At 42.5% G+C, this 21,774-nt stretch overlaps 1 protein-coding gene across 1 annotated transcript in view; it reads right to left on the bottom strand.

The window, feature by feature from the left end:
• Positions 1 to 2,754: 2,754 nt before the first annotated feature.
• ntrk1 (neurotrophic tyrosine kinase, receptor, type 1) overlaps positions 2,755 to 21,774 on the bottom strand; it is a 30,001-nt gene continuing 10,981 nt past the window's right edge. Inside the window, exons 6-17 of the mRNA XM_069715062.1 lie at positions 20,462 to 20,604; positions 19,111 to 19,249; positions 16,496 to 16,828; positions 14,713 to 14,727; positions 14,518 to 14,576; positions 14,235 to 14,337; positions 12,649 to 12,804; positions 12,173 to 12,303; positions 9,450 to 9,622; positions 6,872 to 7,112; positions 5,978 to 6,136; positions 2,755 to 3,791 (exon numbers count right to left, since the gene is read on the bottom strand). Coding sequence (XP_069571163.1) covers positions 3,606 to 3,791; positions 5,978 to 6,136; positions 6,872 to 7,112; positions 9,450 to 9,622; positions 12,173 to 12,303; positions 12,649 to 12,804; positions 14,235 to 14,337; positions 14,518 to 14,576; positions 14,713 to 14,727; positions 16,496 to 16,828; positions 19,111 to 19,249; positions 20,462 to 20,604 — 1,838 coding nt within the window. The 3' untranslated portion in view covers positions 2,755 to 3,605. The remainder of the gene's footprint in view (positions 3,792 to 5,977; positions 6,137 to 6,871; positions 7,113 to 9,449; positions 9,623 to 12,172; positions 12,304 to 12,648; positions 12,805 to 14,234; positions 14,338 to 14,517; positions 14,577 to 14,712; positions 14,728 to 16,495; positions 16,829 to 19,110; positions 19,250 to 20,461; positions 20,605 to 21,774) is intronic.

Genomic DNA, 21,774 nt, shown 5'->3' with positions numbered 1-21,774 from the left:
TATATATAATCGTGTTTCTTAAAGAAAGCTGAATAGAGCCCTGCAGCACTCCATCCTCATCCGAACTCATCAATCTCATCCTTCAAAATGTTCTTTTCTGTATTGTATTTTCTAAACTTCAAGATAACATGTTTTCTTTTTTTGCCATTAAATAAAAAGTTACGTTTAGTTCTTTATGACCAAATTGCTAAACCGAAGCGACGTGAGTACATAAAAGGAGCAAAGACGCTGTCGGATGTTGACAGTTGGCAAGTAACTCACATCCACTGACAAAATTTAAGAAAAAAAACGACATGAAGCGCTTTAGTACGGTGTCGGGTCACCACGTTGCTGCCGGATTATACAAATCTCTGAACTTTTAAGTGCCTCCAAAAAAAATAAATGATTTACTTTCAAACCAGTTTTCACATCCAAGAAATTTGTCTTGGGAGTTGTGGTGCACAACTAATCAAAAAAACAAAAAGTGTGAGAGAAAAAAACACAAAACAATACAAGGTGAGGAGAAAAATACAACATTAAAGAGGCCAAAATGTCACGTGTTTTACCTTCCTGGATGTTGTCCTACATGATGTCCTACATGATGTCTCATGTCTGTTTAGCACCGGTCAGAATCTTTGCAGTTGCGCGAGTGACCAGCAGAGGGCAGCGCAGGACGACAAGTGTGTATTGCTCCCTGTCTGCCTTCATTTTATAAGTGTTGCTTCAGTGTGTGAAGTTTTAGCTACAGAAAAAAAACAGCTGTTGGGCCACTTCAGGGGAAAAATGTGCAAAAACAAACAAACAAACAAGAAAACAATACATTTTGTCCAGTATTCCCCCCCTCAAACCTGATCTTTTAAAAGGAAATTTAGGTTAATATCTTGAGTTGAAACAAAAAGGCACAGGACTGCAGGAAAGTTTAAGACTCTAATGTGACATTATTGAGCAGTTTGTAAGAATTATGAGAAATATGAAGATGCAGATTGAGTCACGATTTTAGCTCTGATATAAACTTCTCGTTTCTTCGTCAGGTTGTGGAGAGTTTTTATTTCCTGCTTCTGTTTGACTCCGTAAAGCACAGAGTGGATTATTATTATTATTATCAGCTACACGCGGACCCCCAAAGTGAATAGAAGGAATAATTACCAGGAGAAATCAATACGCCGTGCATTATGTGACGAGGTGGAGGACTGAAAAGGAAAAAGTTTCACGCTGCAAAGCTCTTCCATTTAAAAACAAAAAACAAAAAACCTGGCCTCATTTCCCCAGCTCTTATTATAAGACATATTTCATATCCAACCGGGGAGGGGCCTCGAGTGCTTATTAAAAAAAACACACAAATGGAGCCCTTAAAGGGGGGACAAACACGACACGGTGCTACTAATCCTATCTGGCCCCAATCTGCTTGTAAGACACTAGAAGAAACAATGAGCGCCAGACACAAGTCGCCCGCGTGGTCCCCCTCCCCCGCCTCCCATCCCCGGTACACCGGAGGAGATGAAGGGGGGAAGAAAGAGCCAGGAGAAAAGGGGATGATAGCATTACTCACAACCCATTACCACTCCCCAGAGAGACGCTCTGCATGCAGAGTGATGGAGCGGGGGAGGGAGGGAGGTGGTGGTGGTGGGGGGAGGCAGGCCTTTATTTTGGAGGGTGTTTGTCCGGCAGTGAGGCAATATGAAAACTTAATTATTCCTTTTCAATAAGCGTCTGCTGAGCTTCCCGGCGAGACGTCGCAGGTCGCCGATTAGTTCGTGAACGGAGAAAAACGGCCTCGTTAAAGATGTCCGTCGTTCCCTCCGTTACCGGCGGATGGACCGATGCGGAGGGATGTTGTTGTTGTTTTAAATCAAGTTTGTTTATTTGTAAGGGCAGACAATATACAAAGTGCTGGAGTAAACAATACATGAAGATATACTTTTTGATACAGAGTATGTACATTCGGTATTTTACACTCGAAGCCGTTTGTAGGACTCCTCTGAATTTAAACTTCTTTTTTATCTCCATCATGGTGGCGGCCTCACCTCCAGTTTCACTTTCAGCCATCTGTCCGCCTCCGCCTGGAGTTTGAATCCATCTGTTACCCCCCCCCCCACACACACACACACACACACACACACACACACACACACACACACACACACACACCCTCTTACCACATTTCACTGCAGTGCTTTGATTTCAAAGGTCATTACAGTTCAACATCGCACAATTTATACAAACACTTTACCGAGTGCGTCGCAGGTCGAACCGAATCTCGCTGAAGCTGTTTCCACCTGACATTTTTTCATGCGTCTCCACATATGTGACCACTTGACATCAGATCTCACTTCCCGCTTAGACTGGGTCTGAAAAATGAAGTGTCTTCAGCTGCAATACCAGCGAGTGCCACTAGAGGTCGGCTCCAAAAAGCCTCCGGCTCCATAGACTCCCATTCAACTTCTCTCATCAAATCCAAAGTGAATAAAATGTGTCCATCAGTTATCTCGGTGTTGTTAGCTAAAGTCACTCCTTCTTCTTAGTTTTCTGGAGGTCCATCTGAAAATAATCCCTCATTCATTAGAAAAGAAGATTCAAGAAGACCTGTTTTTGGGGGCGTGTCTGTTTGATTGACAGGCCTGCGGTGCAGTCAGGTTACAGCTATCGGTGGGCGGGACGTAGTATCGTCAGGTTTCCGATCAGATCGGTCAGATATACTGCTGGCTCCTCCCCCAGCTCGTCCAAATATGGTCACTTCCTGCTACAAACCGCTCCGAACTAGCAAAGATGGTGACGGACAGAATCTGAACTGGAGGATTCATAATCATCAGCTTGTGTTTTAAATCAGTAAAAAGCTGCTTTAAAGCTGCGAGTTCTGCTTTCTGCATCTTGAACCTTGTGATCCAATCTCGCCGTGACACCTGTCGATGCGAGGTGGAAAACGGGGTTTTTATTCATTCATGTAAACAGTTGATATAAAGGAAACACTTTCACCGCTGCTAGTCGACGTTTTTGTTCTTCTTTTTGAAAAATATTCATATGGTACACTGAGAAACAAACAAGCTTTCCTTGAGATGATCTTATGTACAGTTACTGAAAGCCTTTAAATAAGCCCACATATCAAAAACGTTACTTTACAAATGACTTCCCTCAAATCTGTAAAATCTTCTAATCTGTCGATTTATTTTCTAATTGGCTGCAGAGTCGTAGAAAATAAGTCATCCAGCTCACCAACCAGCAACGTAAAAGCCCCATAATACGGTCACCTGAACACTTATCCATGCACGATCCCTCCGTCAGGCCCCATCCCACCTCAGATGAACATTAAAAACACTTTGGTAAACATTTGACGGGTTTCCAGAGAGCGGCGGCGTTAAACGAGGGGAGTCGAGGTCGAAGCTGGAAACGAGGGGATCAAAAAAATTGAAGCGGAAAAATGTGGCTGCGGATTGTTTGCACCGGCCGTCGAGCAGCAAGTCGTAGAACTGGGAAATTACTTGTTTACTGGATTTTTTTAATGGATACGAGAAAAACAAAAAAACAAAAACGGACTTTAAACCAAAAGTCTCAAATCAAAAGTCCAACCTCTGCCCCCCTCCTCCCCTCGGCCTCCGCTCGCCGCTCCCTGATTGGCTCTCGGGCCCCTCTCAGCCCAGGATGTCCAGGTAGACCGGCGGGTTCTTGACGAGGGCCAGCAGACGGCTGTGGATGTCCTTGATGACCATCCTCTGCTGGGGCTCCCTCTGCCAGCAGCCCTGCATCAGCAGGTACACCTCCTTGGGACAGGTGCGCGGCCTCTCCAGCTCCCGTCCCTGCGTGATGCATTCGATGGCCTGTTGAAACGAGAAGCTTTTAGTCTTGTCTTCAGTGCTTCAGTGAGAATAGATAAAATAGTATTTTTTTTTGGGGGGGGGGGGGGGTTTGAAAACTGTGAGCAGGAGATTTTTACAGCTGAAAAATGAAGTTGTCATCACTATTTATTTAATAATTCCATTTTATTGTCTTTTTTATTAATCTTAATTTAATTGTATTTCCTGTGCTCGTGTCTTTAGTAGTTTGCAACAATGTTAGAAAAATTTAACTTATTATTATCAAAATAATGATTATTTCAATTAATAGTATTTTCTTTTTGTTGACATTGATAGTAATTTGAACTTGTAAGTAGTAATACGTTTTCAGAAACATAATGGAGCTGTTGTTCAGCACTGCAGTAAAAAAAAAAAAGATCAAAACTATCTGAGATGTCATTAAATGTGAGAGACATTTAATTTTTTTTTTTTTTTTTTTTTTTTTTAACTGAACTTATAAAGCCGGCAAAATATGCAAAAGTCCATTCACAGACTTTTTGAATCACTGATATCTGCCGCATCAAGGACAATCTTTTCTTTTACAGCTCGGTGTCCATTAGGGACGACCTCAGGGACAAACGACAGCAGCCAAAATATGAATAACCTCCGGCTCCGACACTAATGGCGCCGGTGACTGATTCGGTTCACACGCTCTCGCTGCTTCAGTGAATAAATCACTGTCGAGGAGCACTGAGAGGATTTCACTGAGCTCTCCATCTGAACGCTTCACTGACTCCATCTCTTCCCCGTCGTTAACCTCGGCCCGATCCGGCCAACAGAAGCGGGTCCGGGTCACCGCGGATCCACTTCACACCCCCAAAAAAAATAAAAATAAATCCCCCCCCCCCGAAGCTGAACGCTCAGCCACCGCGGCGTGCCATCTCACTGTTTTGGAAAGATTTACCTCCGTCCCTGAGTATTTAGGCAACATGATAATTTCACCTGTCCCTCATTGACCGAGACAGATTCGGTTAACGAGGTTACAGCTCATTGGCTCGGGGGTAAAAATGAGAGCTGATGAGATTAGGATCGAGTGCAAAGGGAAAGCGATCCACCCTTCTCTTGAAAGGAGAGAGTATTACGGCCTGTAATAGCACCGCTGTGGTCACCATGGAGTCCCACGTCTTGGTGCTGGAGCTGAAAAGGCTAGACGGGACCGCCCTTAATTACTAGGAACTTATTGATCAGCTTAAGAGTGCGGAGTAAAGTATCTGAGACTGCGGAGAAAATGCTGTTCTGCAGGTTTAAATGATGTGGAAGCACCGAAACATCTTAGGCTGCTATTTACACAAAGCTAATAAAAAAAATAGTTTATTCAAGTTAATTTAACATATTTGAATTAAAGATCTGTAAGTGAGCGAATTTAACAATTAACTTGATAGATGTCGCTCTCTACTCAACCCAATAAAGTGTGTGTAATACACCCGTCAGGCCACTAGAGGACGCCGTGTCACGTTTCACCTCGACCAAGCGTGAAAGATAAGATGCTTCAGGTTTCGGCACCAAAAACTTTAGTGTTTTGGGCTAAAATGAATCATTTGAATTAAGCAACAATACGTACATTGTACTTAAGTTAACGATGTTATGTACTTTACTTACGTTACACAAAAGGAATTATGTTAACTTTTGCTTCTGCAGAGTTGCCCAGGTGAAAGTCCTGTTTCTGTTCCATCCATCCACACGTCAAATCTTTGTACTTTATCACATGACCTCCTTCTTAATACATGCGTGTACTTTTCATGCTTCGGTGAGGCAAAACGTGACCCTGACATGGTGCCCTCTTGTGGACTAACGGGTGTATTACAGTTTTTGGCATAAAACTAGGCGGATCCATGAAGTTTAATGCAAATAATAAAAGTTTTTTCAAAAAAAAACGTTTCACTAAAATGCATCCTGGTCCACAAAACAGGAATAAAGTCGTTAACTTGCGTAACGTACGTTAAGTAACTCTCATAACGTACATAACCTTAGTTATTCAAAATGACTTATTTTAGGCCAAACCATGACCGTTAAGAAAACCTAACCACGTGGTTTTTGGTGCCTGCAAATGCATCTTACTTACGTCTGTTCAAAGCAAAACATGACCCTGACACGGTGCCCTCTAGTGGACTAACGGGTGTGTTGCACAAGCAAACAAGCCTGAACTTCTCCCCGCGTCCGTCCCAACCCACCTCGCTGTTGGACAGCTGGTACCAGGGCTGTTTGCCGTAGGTGAAGATCTCCCAGAGGACCACGCCGAAGCTCCAGATGTCGCTCTCAGTCGTGAACTTCCTGTACATGATGCTCTCCGGGGGCATCCAGCGGATCGGCAGCATCGTACGTCCACCCACCTGAAGACAGAGAAACGTATGTTCAGACCTCAACTCCAAAACATTCATATTTGGAAATCTCAGTTTGTCGATGAAGATTTTCATTCTGAACTTTCTCGGAAACGGACCAGGTAGTCTCTTTGTTTAATACTTTTTGATAAATTTGGGAAGTTCCCAACAGCCTCAATGAGTAGAGTTCATGAAAAACTCTGTCAGGGAACACAGGAATCTTTCATTGTTTCCCCACCACCCCGAAGCGGAACCATTTCTCCACACAGATACGAGAAACTACTTGATACGAGTCCTTAAACTACAGGATACAAATTCAAAACATTGATTTTAATTGAAAATTTAAATGCAATGGCATCTAATAAGCCAGAAAACCTTTGAATATCAAAAAGAAGAAAGTCAAAGTGCTCCGTTTCTTACAGCCTTGACATTGTTTTCTTCATATGATCAGCTGATGCTGACTGAACATGAAAGATTAATTTTTTTCGAAGTGGTCTTTGGATCAAATTAGTTCTTTGCGCTCAAATTCTTAACGTCCCCGAGGGCTCCTCAGGAGATCGTTTGGAGCTGTGAATTACGGTCTTGAAAGGTCATTTTAGAGCAATTAACGTGATTCAATGAGAACAAAACGATTTTACGGCAAAGAGTTCAGCGTCGAGTCTGTGGAGGAAACCGAGGCTTTGTTTCTGGAAAGGCCATGAAGACAAATGCACTTCTTTTAAGATCTCGTGGTTTCCGGCCGCTCACCCGATAGTAGTCCGTGCTGTAGATGTCGCGGGACATCCCGAAGTCGCCGATTTTCACCACCAGAGCCTCCCCCACCAGGCAGTTGCGGGTGGCCAGGTCGCGGTGGACGAAGTGCAGCGACGCCAGGTAGACCATGCCCGAGGCGATCTGGGCGGCGATGTGCAGCATCTGCGGCAGAGTGAGCTGACCCAGCAGGGGCATCTTGGACTCCTCCAGGATCCGAGCGTCGGGGCCGTGAGCTCTGCAGGAGACAAAATGGGGACTTGAACATCTCGGCTTTAATGGACACTTCTGGAAACACGTTGAAAGAGAACGTGGTTCGGTGTTAAAACCTCCACGTAAAGCTTCTTATCGTCGTAGCTGCTGTTTTTTTTTTTTTTTAACTACACAGTTTAGTCCGGCGGTTCCCAATCTAGGGGTCGAGTGCCCCCTCGAAGGGTCACATGATGCAGCTGAGGGGTCGTGACATGATTAATGAGTTTGGATCGAAGGGAAAACAAAGTTCTGTGTTCATTCATTCAAATGTCGATTCATTGTTTTTGAGACTTTTATCTTTGTTTTTTGGTAAAGGTTTTGGATGTTACAGATTTTGGCCTCTAAGAGTTATTTAAATGAAACATCTGGAGTGTTCAGAGGGGAAATGTGTTTACAAGTAATTACAGCTCTTAATAAAGGTAAAAGAAATAGAGCATCAAATGAAAATACATGAAAATGCACAATACAAGTATTTATAAACTGAACTGAAGTGCAATATTTGAGCAAAATGTTTAGTTATTTTGCACCACAACTGAAAAAATGTCAAGAAATTCTTATTATTATTCAAATAAATTAAAAGATATTGTCAAGCATCACCTGGAGTTGATAATACAATTTTGTTTCCAAATAAAATCTGCTGGTATGTTTTGTTTTAGTTGAATTTGTTAAAGGTCTCATTGACACACATCTCTATATGTAAGCTTATATTTAGATATACAAATCTAGATAAGGTTAAAAAAAATAACATTTGAATCTTTAAAAAAAATAAGTGAAAAACAAAACTTTTTGTACTTTCTTTTCGTTTTGTTGCTTGTATTAAGTACTTTTAATGACAAACAGTTATATTATTTTAACTCAATATTTTCCTCATTCATAGAAATAATTGTTCGGGATTGAAATCAGATAACTGATTCTGTTTTCTGCTTTCGGAGTTGAACCCCACTACCGCTTTGAATCTTAAACCGGATTGTATAAAATCCCGTATTTCCACTTGTAAAGAGCAGAACCTGCTGTTCCTCTGCTGCTCTTCTCTGCTTCTATTGGCTGCTCGGATGAATCGAACACCGGGATTGGCTCCCTTCGGCGCGTCGGTAACTATGGAACCAACCTTGGCTGACCTGAAGGACGGTGACCTCAGCGTGCAATCTGCAGATTTTCTCATGTATACATACGAGCTCCTGAGAGCCACAATAAAGCCATTTAACAATGCCGGTTAATAGAAAACATAAGGCTCGTAATACGTCTACAATTGATTTGCAATAATGCAATTCAGAGCTGCAGAGCACATTGACTGTAAGTTGTTGTTGTGGATCATAAACACCCACTCTCACATCCAACTCCGGCCCAAATGAGCACCAGCCCAGCTGATGTGTCTCCATCCATCCTAATATGTCTCCTCTCCACTTTGTCCCCTCCTCACAAAGGAAGTTGTCTATACAATCACTATTAGTTTAAAAGGCAGGTGGCAGGGTGGGAAAGCAGCTGCATTGTGGGAGATGTCCGTCCTGTCTGCTGGAAATGTGATTTCCATCCGTCGGTGAACATATATTTCAGTGTGTGTGTGTGTGTGTGTGTGTGTGTGTGTGTGTGTCTGTGTGTGTGTGTTTTCATTCCCAGTCTGTCTCCTGAGGAGGACACCTGGCAGGCAGCACCGACCGCGTCTGCTCCGATTGGTTTTCCAGGTGATGACTGAGCTCTGATTGGCCGACGCGGTCTCGGTGACCTCCGCGACCTCTGCGGCGCCGTCCACAGGTTTAATGAGGAAAAAAAGCTTTTGACGAGCTGCAGGAGTTCTAATTGTCCTCAAGTGAAACGCGTTTGTAAAAGCGGTATTTCATTTGAACAGATAAGAGATGAGGGATAAAACGATCATAAATCACATTGTGGCACAGAACAAGTATGATAATAGAAATGATGTCTGTAACTGTTAATGGAGACTAAATTAATTTCAGATGTGATTAAAACTACATTTTAGTGTCGTAAACCATTTATTAATTAGTTCCTAGACGCTTTACATTGAAAGAGTTACCATAAAAAGATCTTATTTACGGCCACGCATTAATTAATTAGTGTGCACGAGATATGTTTATGTTAACAGCATCTGAATCTCACTTTACGTTTCTGTTGTTTACAAACTACAGAACTGAAAGATCATTTATTTGTTCAATTTTTAATGAATATTTGAGGGCATAAATGTTCCGTTTTATGGCGGCATAATGAATCTATTTCACTTATTTCGCTCACATTGATCGAAGTTAATAATTTCAGTATTTTGTCGTTTGTGAGCTGCTGTCAGGATGGAGGCGGTTCTCCTCGTACGTACCGTAGAAAGCGGTTGAGGTCTCCGTGCCTCATGTACTCGAACACCATGGCCAGCGGCTCGCCGTCCGTGCACACGCCGTAGAACCGCACGATGTGCTGGTGCTGCAGCACCGTCAGAAGCTCCGCCTCCCTCTGGAAGTCCTGCCGCGTCGACTCGTTGGCGTCCTTCAGAGTCTGTGAGCGTACGAGGATCCGAACGTTTACATTTTAACTCAACGACATCAAGTTTGTACCTTTTATAGTAGAATTTAGACACATTTTGACGTGATAAGAGCTCGAATAGAAATCGTGGCCTCGACTACAGAGCCTTAACGTGTCGGGTCATCTTTCAGGATGTCTTAAATAGGTCAAGAAGTTATTGGCTAAAACAGCAGACGTCAGTTTAAAAAAAATGAAAATAAATATAAGAACATTTAGAAAACATCATATAAATATTCTGTAAAAAGATTCCAATATAAACATTATATATATTTACATTGTTAAGAACTAATTAGACAAAGTGAATTAAACGTGAATTGACAGAACGTACATTTGCTCCAAGTATTGTACTTAATAACAAATTTGAGGTATTTGTACTTTATTTTATGCAACTTTAAACTTCTACTGCATTAAATCTCAGAGGTAAATTTCTCTCTGGACTCTTTCAGTCCAGTGAAAAAAACACAAATCTCCGAATGTGATTTACATTTTTCTGATAAACTTCCTAAAACCTTCCCTTACATTTTATGCTAAATTAACTATTTTAAAAACCCACTTGGACTTTCTGGAAAATTACTTGTTTTTCTGAGCTTAAGGACTTTAAAAAAAAAATTAAACTAACCAACAGAACATTAAGTTAAATAACTACAGCAGTAAAATGCATATTAACACACTGACGGGGAGCGTTTACTGTATAAAGTGTGTACTCTTACTTTTGATACTTGAAGTAAATTTTGCAGAAAATACTTTAGTAAAATACCTGAACTTGAGAATAAAATTTAAAGAGGCTTCTAAAATCCAATATATAGCTTTAAAAAAAACAAACACGTATCTTATAAATATTTATGCCATATATACTAAAAACAGGTTTTCTGAGCAGAGGGAGAAAACGATGTAACTTTAGTAAATCTTTTTTAAGAAATTAACATGTTATCGGATTTGAAAAATAAAAATAAAAATCTTCAAATGAGCAGAATAAAAAGCACCAGCATGGTTTGTAAGTTTTGAATGACCTTATTATTTTTCACAGTACCCAGAATCCTTTGCCATACTTAGTCTCAGATGAGTGGCGATGCGTCGTAAAAGCAGACCTCTGATTAATGGGCTGATACATCCCGTTTCTTTTTTTCTGTGCTCGCTGTGGTTTTACATGAACCGTGTATTAAACCACCTGACGGTCCGTTAACAGCGATGACTCACTCTCAGACCGCAGGGTGTAATTTTAGTGAACGGACCTTTTAAGCGTGAGTGCGGCTAATTTTACTCCTGTTGGTGCGGTGCTTCTTTCATTCCTTTTTTATCTATTAAGACATTGAGACTGATGGATGTTTTACTTACACACGGACACGTGTCTTAAACTCTTAAACTTCAACTAAATGTTTTCAGTTTATACCTGGTGGCAACCATCAGTGATGTCATCAACCATCAGTGATGTCATCGTTGGTTTGTGAACTTCATGAAGCCTCCAGTTCAGATTCTGTCCGTCACCGTCTTTCCTAGTTCGTAGCAGGAAGTGACCATATTTGGACGAGCTGGGGGAGGAGCCAGCATTAGGTCTGATTGATCTGATTGGAAACCTGACGACACCGAGATAACTGCTGGAGACATTTTATTGACTGAGAATTTTATGAGACTATTTAGAGCCGACCTCTAGTGGTCCTCGGTGGTATTGCAATTTAAGGAACTTCCTCACATTTCAGACTAGGAAGCCACGAACACTTTTATATACAGTCTGTTGTTTATAAAAAATAAATTAAAAAAAGAGTAACTGGGAGCTACTTTCATGTAACTGTTATATTTTACAACTTTAAGCTACAGTTTGGGGATTGTTACACACGAATGAACCTCAGTTACGTTCAAACCAAACGAGTTCACCCCCAGATCTAATCATCGCTCTGATTTTCGCAGCATATTGAGTTTTTGTGCGCTACAGACCAGCACAGAGCTAACGCCCGGTTCAGCCCAACACTAACCTTCGATTACGCCGCTCCTCTCGATTTCCCAAATGTTATAAGATTGCACGGATCAAATTCTGATACTGAGATGGGTCATTTTGTGGGGGGGTTGTGTGATGCCTCCTTTTTAATTTCATTTATTCATAATTTATCTGCTATTTCACAGTCACAACAACAGCAGCTATGACATAAGCAGGTGTTTTGCACCGCGGGTTTAAAGCACTGCTGGTGTGTTTAAGTACAAAAATGCATTGAAAAGGCAGAACAAACTGAAATTTAAAAGCCTATCGTAACTTTTTCCTCACTGCTGTCGCTGATAAACTTTTTCAACCCCGTTATTTTTACATCTGCAGCAAGTTTGTCACTTAATCTTTTTCAGCACTCTCTCCTCGTCCACCTAGACCTCACACTAACAAGCTGACATTTTCCCTGTTGCTGCCGATGTTTCGAGAAGATATAACCGCATTAACGGGGTGTAAATTGCTTTTAAAACGGCACGCGTGTGTGTGTGTGTGTGTGTGTGTGAGAGAGAGAGAGAGAGAGAGAGAGAGAGAGAGAGAGAGCTACTCACCTTGATGGCAACCAGCATCTTGTTGCTGTCGGGGCTGAGGTTAGAGCACTCCGCCAGGTAGACTTTGCCAAACGCTCCCTCGCCCAGCTCCCACTTCAACACGATGTCCTGCCGCTTAATGTGCTGCACACCTGAGATCAGTGGAAGCAGAGAAATGCCTTGAAAAAAAAACACAAAAAAATCTGGGTGAAAACATACCTGGGAGACGGCGAAAGTTCGCTCCGCATTTATGTCTACTTGGATGTCGTTTCTGAAAACTTGTTTTTAATTTAAAAAAAACAACCAGGACAATTTAAATGAAATATGAAGCAAATTAAAAATCCAACTCATATCACATTAAAGGCACTCTGTTTTTATATTTAGATCTTTATATATCTATTCTTTACTTGTATAGGAAAGCAGAAGAATAATGGATATATGACAATAAAACTCTAATAAAACTTTACGGAAAGTGTTTTCCAGTAACAAACACTCACACATGTCCTTGTCCTTGATGATGCCGCAGAAGTACTGCGGATTCTCCACGAAGCTGGACAGACCGGAGTCTTCGTCGGAGGAAGGCGGGCTCGTACCGAAGTTCATGAAACGCAGCGATACGGCCAGATCATCCTCCGTGCCCAAAACCGATGAGCCTAATGAGCCCGGGGGGCGGGGAGGGGGGGGGCGGCAAACACAAGCAAAACTCAAGAGACATGTAACACGAACTCAGTCTCGACCATCTATGATTGCAGGGCCATCAAGAAGAAACAATTCAGAGCTCATTTCTCCCCAAACGAGGAATCGACGTCGCGCCCCGACCAACTTGGTTGTTTGTTGGTGCCATGGCGATGGACGATGACGAGCTCTAATAACCACCATCATCAGCCACACGGCAATCAGGCCACATTGAAAGGGAGAGAAACGACCGTACAGGAAGTCTGAATGGTTTAGCCACCCCTGACTACAGTGCGTATTAAAAGCCAAACAAGTGGGGCCCAAATTGTAAAACCCCACTCAGCAAGGCAAACCGCAAGAACCCCCAGAGTCCAACACGGCGGAAAATGAAACAACAAAGAGCAGCGATGGAGGGAAGGGAAGGAGGGGAGCAGGGTCCACTTAGGCAATCAGGCCCACTTAGGCACTTTGAGAGTGAGAAGGGTAGATGTGTGTATGTGTTGGGGGTGGTGGTGGTGGTGGGGGAGGAGGGGAGGTCAGGGTGGAGCTACTGTATATCACATCTAGCTGTTCCTTCATCCATCCATCTTCTTTAATGGCCTTCACCACGTGGCGGTGGCCGGGGGAGGCCGCCGCCGCCGCCGCTCTCCTGCAGTAATTAAGGCACTTTATCCCGGCCGACACAGCGGCTGGCCGTTCGCTAAGTTACAGCTCAGTGGAAATCCCACATTAGTCCGTCTCTCCTGTGCATTAACTTCCCCGAGACTGACAGAACGGCTTATTACGGTTCACGTATGTATTTTTAGTGTTCGATTCGCTTTCATCAATCCAGAAATAAGCAGGACGTCACAGACCGATGCAGAAACCGAAAGGATGAAAGTCAAGGCATCGGCACGAGAGATAACGCACTCGTCTTCCTCCTCAATATCTGCTGCCTACATTACCCACAATGCAATTGGACCGCCACGATCGAGGATTCAGGTGTGTTATGTTAGCAGTCGCTGTTGCGATGAGGTCTGCTGCTCTTTAACTCCAACCCACCAGATTGCTTTTATTTTGAAAACCTGTAGCTTTTTCACCCAACCGACCTGTAAAGAGACTTTAAATGTATGAAATAAATGTCGACTTCCCCTTTGAAGCTGAAAGTTATATATTATAAAATTCGATTGGTATAGTTTTTTTTTTTTTTTGGTCAATGCAAGATGAATTGACACAGTAAAGGTTTCCAATCAGATCAGTCAGATCCACCGCTGGCTCCTCCCCCAGCTTGTCCAAATATGGTCACTTCCTGCTCCAAACCGCTACACGTAGTGTCAGGCCTCTTTTCTAACTCGGACCAAGTAAATACATAATCATAAACAGCTGCTGTGTCACACATGCAGTAAAATACAAATAAATAATAACTTACGGTGAATACCGAACTTGGAATTCTGGCCGCACTTGTTAATAACCAGAATCATGATGAGCAGAAAAGTGCAGGCGAACACGGCGAGACCGACGGCCACCGACACCTGCGGACCAACAGATTTAACACTGTAGACGGTCTTTACTTTTTGTAATCGGGACGACACACACACACACACACACACACACACACACACACACACACACACACACACACACACACACACACACACACACACACACACACACACACACACACACACACACACACACACACACACACGTACCACAAACACTCGACTCTCCGGGTTCTCCGTGACGTCCAAGTGTGATTTGTTTGTAGGACCTGAGAGGGAAGGGGAGGAATTTTTGTTAAAGAAAAAAATCTCACATCAAGCCCAGTGAGTGCAGCAGTGACATGCAGAGCTTTTTTTAAGAGACTCAAAACAAACACAAAAAAAAAAATCAATCGTGAGACTTACTTGGATCCACAGCGACTGGCGTGTTGGGTGAGAACAGAAAACACATTCAGGACCACTTATTACAACCGTCCACACACAACCTACTTCCCTCTTCATCGTTTAGCAGTGACCACTGTCTGATGAGGACTTGAACAATCTGAATACACAATGTGACATAAGTGCCACTTAGCGTCCGATATGTATTACACTTCACTCGTACACGCGTCCTTTAATATTCAAGGCCAACGACACCTTCGGCAGCCTGTAGCTGTTTTATCTGCACTATTTTCTAAAATGTATTTTCGACTTCTATTGGAGTTCAGATCATTTCCTTGTTTGTTGTTTTATATGTAATTTAATAATTATAATTTTCAGGTAGTTTTTTTTAAATGTAATTTGTGTATATCTAGTACAGTATATCTATATATAATTGCTTTTTAAAAAATAATGTTTTTGGTTTTGGGAATTCAACTCAGCTGCTGATATATTAATGATATATTATAATAATGATGTTGATGTATGTATTTCCAGATAAAATCACCTGCAACTGCAGCTGTGTAACCAAGGAAACTTTTTATTTAAAGCACTTTCATTGTGCTCGGTTGTGGGCAATGAAAAAACAACAACAACAACAACAACAAAAAACGAAGATGATGTGCACGTTAATATGATTAGAAATCTATGAGGAAATCCTGACGCCACAGGTGAAACCTGGTGATTCCCGATGCAGCGCGGAGGCGTTATGGACGCTTTTCCTGTTGCACATGAAAGTGAATATTCAAGGTTGCGTCTCTTGATCAACATCGTCACCGAGTTCCACGCGTTAACGTGACCGCTGGTAACGTGAACATTTGTGATTTCAACTGTGAAACTTGAAACCGGAGAAGAGAAACATCTGATTTTTTGGGTCAAATTTTTGGGGGACAGAAAATCTTCAACACGCCCGCTGACAGCCAAGTGTTCCTGAGCCAATGCGGTGATTAAATTTTTAAAGAGCCCTGTTGCCATGGCGCCACAGTTCAGGTGGTTCGCAGCGAATGTTTTCCCCTCAGACGCCTCAGAAGGTCCCGGTAGAACTCGGTGTTGACGGTCTGACTCTGGGGGACGAATTCACGGTGACACAACCAAAGAAAACCCAGCTGGTGTCTCCTGACCTGACGCGCCTTCTTCTTCAGTCTCGGACAGTGAAGCTCCGCCCCCTCTTGAAACATGAACATCACTCAGAACACGTCGCCCGGCTTGTCGCTTCATTGCCGTAGACTTTATGAAGCATTTCAAGGGTCTCTGTTGACCATTTCCAGAGCTTCCAGTGCCTCAGGTGGCACTGCATTAAAAACAGCCACGATACTGTAGTGGAAATCACTGCATGGGCTCAGGAACACTTGGCTGTAAGTGTTTTTTTCCCTCCAAAATCTGATGTTTCTCTGCTCCAGTCACTCGTCCGTGGTGAAATCACAAATGTTAACGCTACCAGCGGTCTCGTTAACGTGTGTTGATGACAAGACGACACTCTGAATATTTCCTCATGAAGGTTGTTGCTTCCTGCTGCTCCATTCATGTGCAGAAGGAATGTTTTGATTGCACCTCGTTTTATGTGTACTCTAAACATGATGAAAAAAAAAATATTTTTGAGAAGCCTGCTGTCTCTACTTTGTACTTCGTAAACGTTTCATTACCCACTTCAATCCTCGGAGCGTCGGAGTTATTAAAGATGCAACACAAATTGGTCTCTCAGCCTCTCTAATGGCCTCCTCTGCTCGGAAAAAAAACATCCTTCAGCTCCAAATCAGTTGCAGGAACTCACCTGGGATGATGCCCTCGGGATCGAGCGGGTCGAAGGGGTTGTCCATAAACATCCCGACGGCCGTGGCTTCGTCCCGTCCCAGCTTGTTCTGCACAATCAGACTGTAGTTGCCGTTGTTCAGGTGGGTCGGCTTGTTGAGGAACAAACAGCCGTGTTTGACCGAGCCGTCGTCCGAGTCCTGGATCATCTGCATGTATGCGTATCTGTTCTGCTTGAGATTGATGCCGTTGTACAGCCAGGTGAAGGTCGGTTCGGGGTTGCCGTCCACGGCGAAGGGGAAGCACCAGTTGTGCTGCGGCACGGCGTCCTTCAGGAAGAGGATTTTGACGGCAACTGTCGGAGAGATCAGGAGAGTGGGAAAGTAAAGGAGTGACTTTCTTTCCTCGCCAACAAATGCTGATAGTCTGGTCCTGGTCTGTTGTATTTACCTGAGTTTTAACCTCTGAGAAAACAAAGACTTAAAGGACTTCTCTTTTTTAAAGTCCTTGTAGAAAAAAATAATGATTAATTTCATTACTAGAGGTCGGCTCCGAAAAACCTCCGGCTCCATAGACTCCCATTCAACTTCTGTCATGAAATTCAAAGTCACTGTTAGCTAAAGTCCCTCCTTCTTATTAGTTTTCTGGCGGTCTATCTGAATATAATAATAATAATAATCTGTCATTAATTACAAAATGTTGTGTTTTTGCGGGCGTGTCTGTTTGATTGACAGGCCTGTCAGTCAAACCGATAGCTGTAACCTGACTGTAAACAATCAACTTTTTAACTCGTAATTACCAATAAGTCAAATAGTAACTTTGTAGATGTGTGATTTCTTGCTGAATGTGCACCTCGATGGTACAGAACATAAAGCCCCCCCGTTACACCTCCCACCCCCTCCCCACTGAGTTTCCATGAATCGATGTTTCTCCATCTGCACCGCTGAACCTGCGCTGACCTGCTCTGAATAATGAATCCTGGTCGTAGTCGTGCCACTGACCACAAACGCTACTTGGAAGCTGGAAAGTTACAGGAAATGGCCTCGTTCAGCTCGAACACGAGACCCCTTTTCATGGAGCACCGGCCGACTCTCTGCTGCTCTTAACCCAGTGACCCAGCCCCCAGAAAGTGCTGCGCTCAGGGGATACCGAGGCATTTAGCTCGTTACTCCGGGACTCGCCGAGGTCCTATACACCGAGAGAAAATTAGCGCAATTTATCGTATTTAACTAATCATCCATTAGCGACCTCGGCTAATCTTACACGAGCTATTTCTCCGCATGGGTTAAAAGGAAGGCTAGAATTATGTTTAATGAGCCTGCCAGCTCGCAGAATTAGACAATGAGCATTTTGAAAAGGTGACAAATACACTAAATGACTCCTGGCTGCAGTCCAGGCAGAGATGGAAGCTTTGCATGCACAAACAGAAACTTTTTGTGCTGACGGGATATCGATTAAAATAAAAACTCCTGCTTTGATCGCACCTTTTCACATTTGATGTTTTTTTTTTTTTTAAAAGACAAAAAAAAACAAAAAAAAAAAAAAAAACCTGATTTAGAAACGCTCTGTTATGAAAGGGAAGAAGCGTGAGTGCCGTGAATCGATGGTGCGGAGAGCCACTCAGCTGTAAACACCGACTGTTCTGGGAGGTAATTAAGAGTAATTAAAGGCCTGGCGGTTAACGAGTGTCCGTCCACCGGGGGAGGGGGGCTGATAAATTAGCTGCACTAACGCATTTACAGAACGCCAATCACTGCGGATGAAGCGGTTTTCCGGAGTAGGAGGGAGAAGTCCATTAGCACGGGGCTCAAATCAGATCTTAGCACGAGTTATCAGCCCCCATTTTTCCTCTTGTTCATTATCTGTCCCTTGATGCTCGTACATTTGGCCTCAGCTGATTGGCGCCCCCGCTCTTTTATTTTTGATGGGAGAAGGGGAGTGAGGGGGGAGGCTTTATTCTTGTAATGAGTGTCACTGACTTGGTGATATACGATATTGTTTGGGGTAGTATTTATTTATTTTTTCCCCAGTAATGTATCGCTAATGCATCTGACTCCTCGTCTCTTCAGTGGGACCGCCGGGTGCCGTCACTCCTCCGTGTTTCTTCCAACTTCCACGTGAGCTAATGCATCCGAAAAGGAGCAAAAACAACAGGGAACCTCCCGGGTCAAGCTGCAGCTGCAATTCAGAAAAAGTACGGCCGTACGTGAGTGAGGTGGAGGTCTTTTCAGAGCGAGGTGAGGCGAGTCCCCGACGCCCCCTTTCCTTTGTCCTCCCTATTGTATCCCTGCATTAAATGGCGAGGCATACCTGCAGCACTTCGCTCGTATTATTTTAACACTTCTCACCGGTCGCCCGCGAGAGTGGCAGATGACAGAGAGCTCCATTAGAAGCATGGTGGGTACATGCTCGTATTTGTAGAAGGGGCATTTAGAAGAAATCAGTGCAGTGCATTTTTCTTTACTCTGGCTGTCCACCTTGCCTGCACTAGAAAGTGGCCCCAGTGTGCTCTCGCCCTGACCTCCATTAAGCCCGGCGACTCGTATTGAGCCTGTGAGCTTTCAGGAGTGCGTTTTTTTATTTAATTTTTTTTATTTATATATATATATATATTATATATATTTTGCAGGCACTTACACTCAATGTCCAATTGCACCATCCCCTCCCTGGGCCCAGCTTGGTTCTCGGCCTCGCAAGTCAGATTGTGCAGGTTGTCCTTGGAGGAAACGTTGGTGAGGTGAAGGACCAGCTCTAGTGTGGAGCCCCAGATTCTCTCCTAAACACACACACACACACACACACACACACACACACACACACACACACACACACACACACACACACACACACACACACACACACACACACACACACACACACACACACAATAATGTAGATAATACAGGTTAGAGGGATGAAATGTGATCCATTATACAACAAGTAGTTGCGACCCAGAGATCTGATTGTCAACTGTACATTTGTAACAAATCAGCATGACATCACTGGTAATATCACTCCACCTTCTCAATGGGAATATATAATTGGAATTGAATTTCATATAATATGTAATATAATGTAGTTTTTACTTGTTATAGGTCTAGTAATTGTGACTCGTTTGGTGAAATCGGGTCTTTTTTCGGTCCTTTTCGGTCGCTCCGAGCGAAAATCCTAGCGGCGGCTAGCTGGACGAGTTTGGTTTTAACATATGACACGGTGCTAAAATGTTAAAAACACATGAGTCCATGGATATCTTTGATCATCAGATATCTTTGTTCATCAGATATCTTTGTTCTGACCAGACTGAGCTAGCTGATCAGTTTAGTGTTTCTATGTTCTGTATTTATTCAGTTGGAGACTAGAAATCCTCTCTGTTGCTAGGTGGTTGCTAAGGGTCGGACTACTTCCTGGAGTGTTAGTCAGACCCGGTGTGTTGCCGTGGAAACAAAAAGTTTTATATTTTGAGAGCAAATTGCCGCACAATATGAAAATATTTTAATTCCATACTTTGTTTAATTGGTAACTTGTACAATCGCCGTATTACACTCGAGGGTGACAGAAAATGGAAAAAGGTTTTGTCTCTTTCGATGTTTAGATTTCTATCCGTCATCTGAAATTCATTCTGCGACATGAAGACGACCCAAAGCGTACAGCAAGAGGCATGAAGATAAACAAGGGGTGGTGCAACAGATGGTCGAGGGCCCCACAGAGTCCGTCTGGGATTACATGAAATATACCTCAGAGGACTGATGCTGCTTTACAGGCAACCCGTCACAAGAGACATCAATTAAAAAATGTTTTCTCTTTGCTGCAGTTTGCATGAAATTAAATGATCAAATATCAAAGACTACTTTTACTGCCTAAAACCTTTGCAAAGCACACAGTAAATAATGTTAATTCTCTGGTCTATAACTGCCTGTCTTACTATTGGCCTGTCTATATAAAAAAAAGTTTGATTGATACTGAAGACAAACAGAAAATTCTTGGCTACCTGGGTGAAGGAGTGAGAGGCGAGTTCATTGGTTCGCCACCTCACGTCGGGAGTCGGACTTCCTGTCACGTGACACTCCAACGTGAGGTTGCCTCCTTCTTGAATCTTGTATTCGGAGGCCACGATGGTCACCTCCGGCAGACCTGAGAGCAGCAGAAGACACGGCACTGAGCACAGGTGGTTGTTGTTGTTGTTGTTGTTGTTGTTGTGATGGTCGAGCTAAAGCATGGGACCAAACCTTTTTTGTCGTGTATTTTTTTTTTTCTTTAGCAGATGAGAAAAACAGCACAGAGCCAAACTCTCTCATATGTTTCCTGGCAACAAGATGTTCCTGCTGTATGTGATTAAAGCAACAATGTTGGACCAATTTCTTCCCCGCATTTCCCTGCACCTGCTTGTTGCAGGCTTTCATATGCTTGGATAACAGATGGTTATTATTTTTCAAGCCCAAACCCAGTTGAAGGGGTGTCATCTTAAAAATATTGAATACACAACATGATGAAGGTAAAAAAAAAATGTCATGCACTTTACATTCAAACATTTAAGGATCACCTCTGGATTTGTTTTTAAGATATCAAAAAATTGGCAATATTTTCCAGATTATATTAAAAAAATAATTCAGGAAAGGTCGATAGATTTCTTGGAATTATAGATTTCTAAGACTGGTGAAAATAACCTGGAACATAATATGATATTATTCGGCAAGGTTGGTCTCAACTAGAAACAGAAAACTGCACCAGCACATTCAAATCTAATATAATATATATAATAATATCATAGTATAATATTTATTTTTCTGTATATAGTTTGTGTATGTGTATTTATACGTTGTTTTTTTTAAATACTTTTCTAAAAAATAATATATCTTTTTATCTCTTATTTTTTTAACTCCGTGTTTTGTCATTTTTTTCTTATTGTGTGTTTACCTTTTTTTTTCCTAACGGTATTCCTATGCTGCTGTGACGACTCAATTTCCCACTGCGGGATTAATAAAATCTTATTTTATCTTAATGAATGGTGTAATGAAACACTTGAAACTAGAGAAAATTAAATTCTCTCTGGAAAAAAAAAAAAAGAAGACAAGTTTTATAAATTTTTGTGAGCCTTTATAGACTATTTCAACTACGTCAAAGGCTTTTACAAATCTTAAACCAGTCTCTCCAGACTTAACATGCAAGTGAAGGAAAGGTGATACGATAAGAAACTGAGTCAGACATCCACCACCCTTTCTACCTTCCTTTCTTTGTCCTTTTCCTTGTTGTTGTTGATGTTGTTTTAAAAAAAAAAAAGTTAATCTATGTTATCTTACTAAT

Source organism: Brachyistius frenatus, unplaced genomic scaffold, assembly GCF_029030835.1.
Source record: "Brachyistius frenatus isolate BFR_SWC_R1_liver_20210118 unplaced genomic scaffold, ASM2903083v1 Contig_137, whole genome shotgun sequence".
NCBI lineage: Eukaryota > Metazoa > Chordata > Actinopteri > Embiotocidae > Brachyistius > Brachyistius frenatus.
The sequence above is the reverse complement of the archived record's forward strand: the minus strand, read 5'-3'. Positions and strand labels throughout refer to the sequence as shown.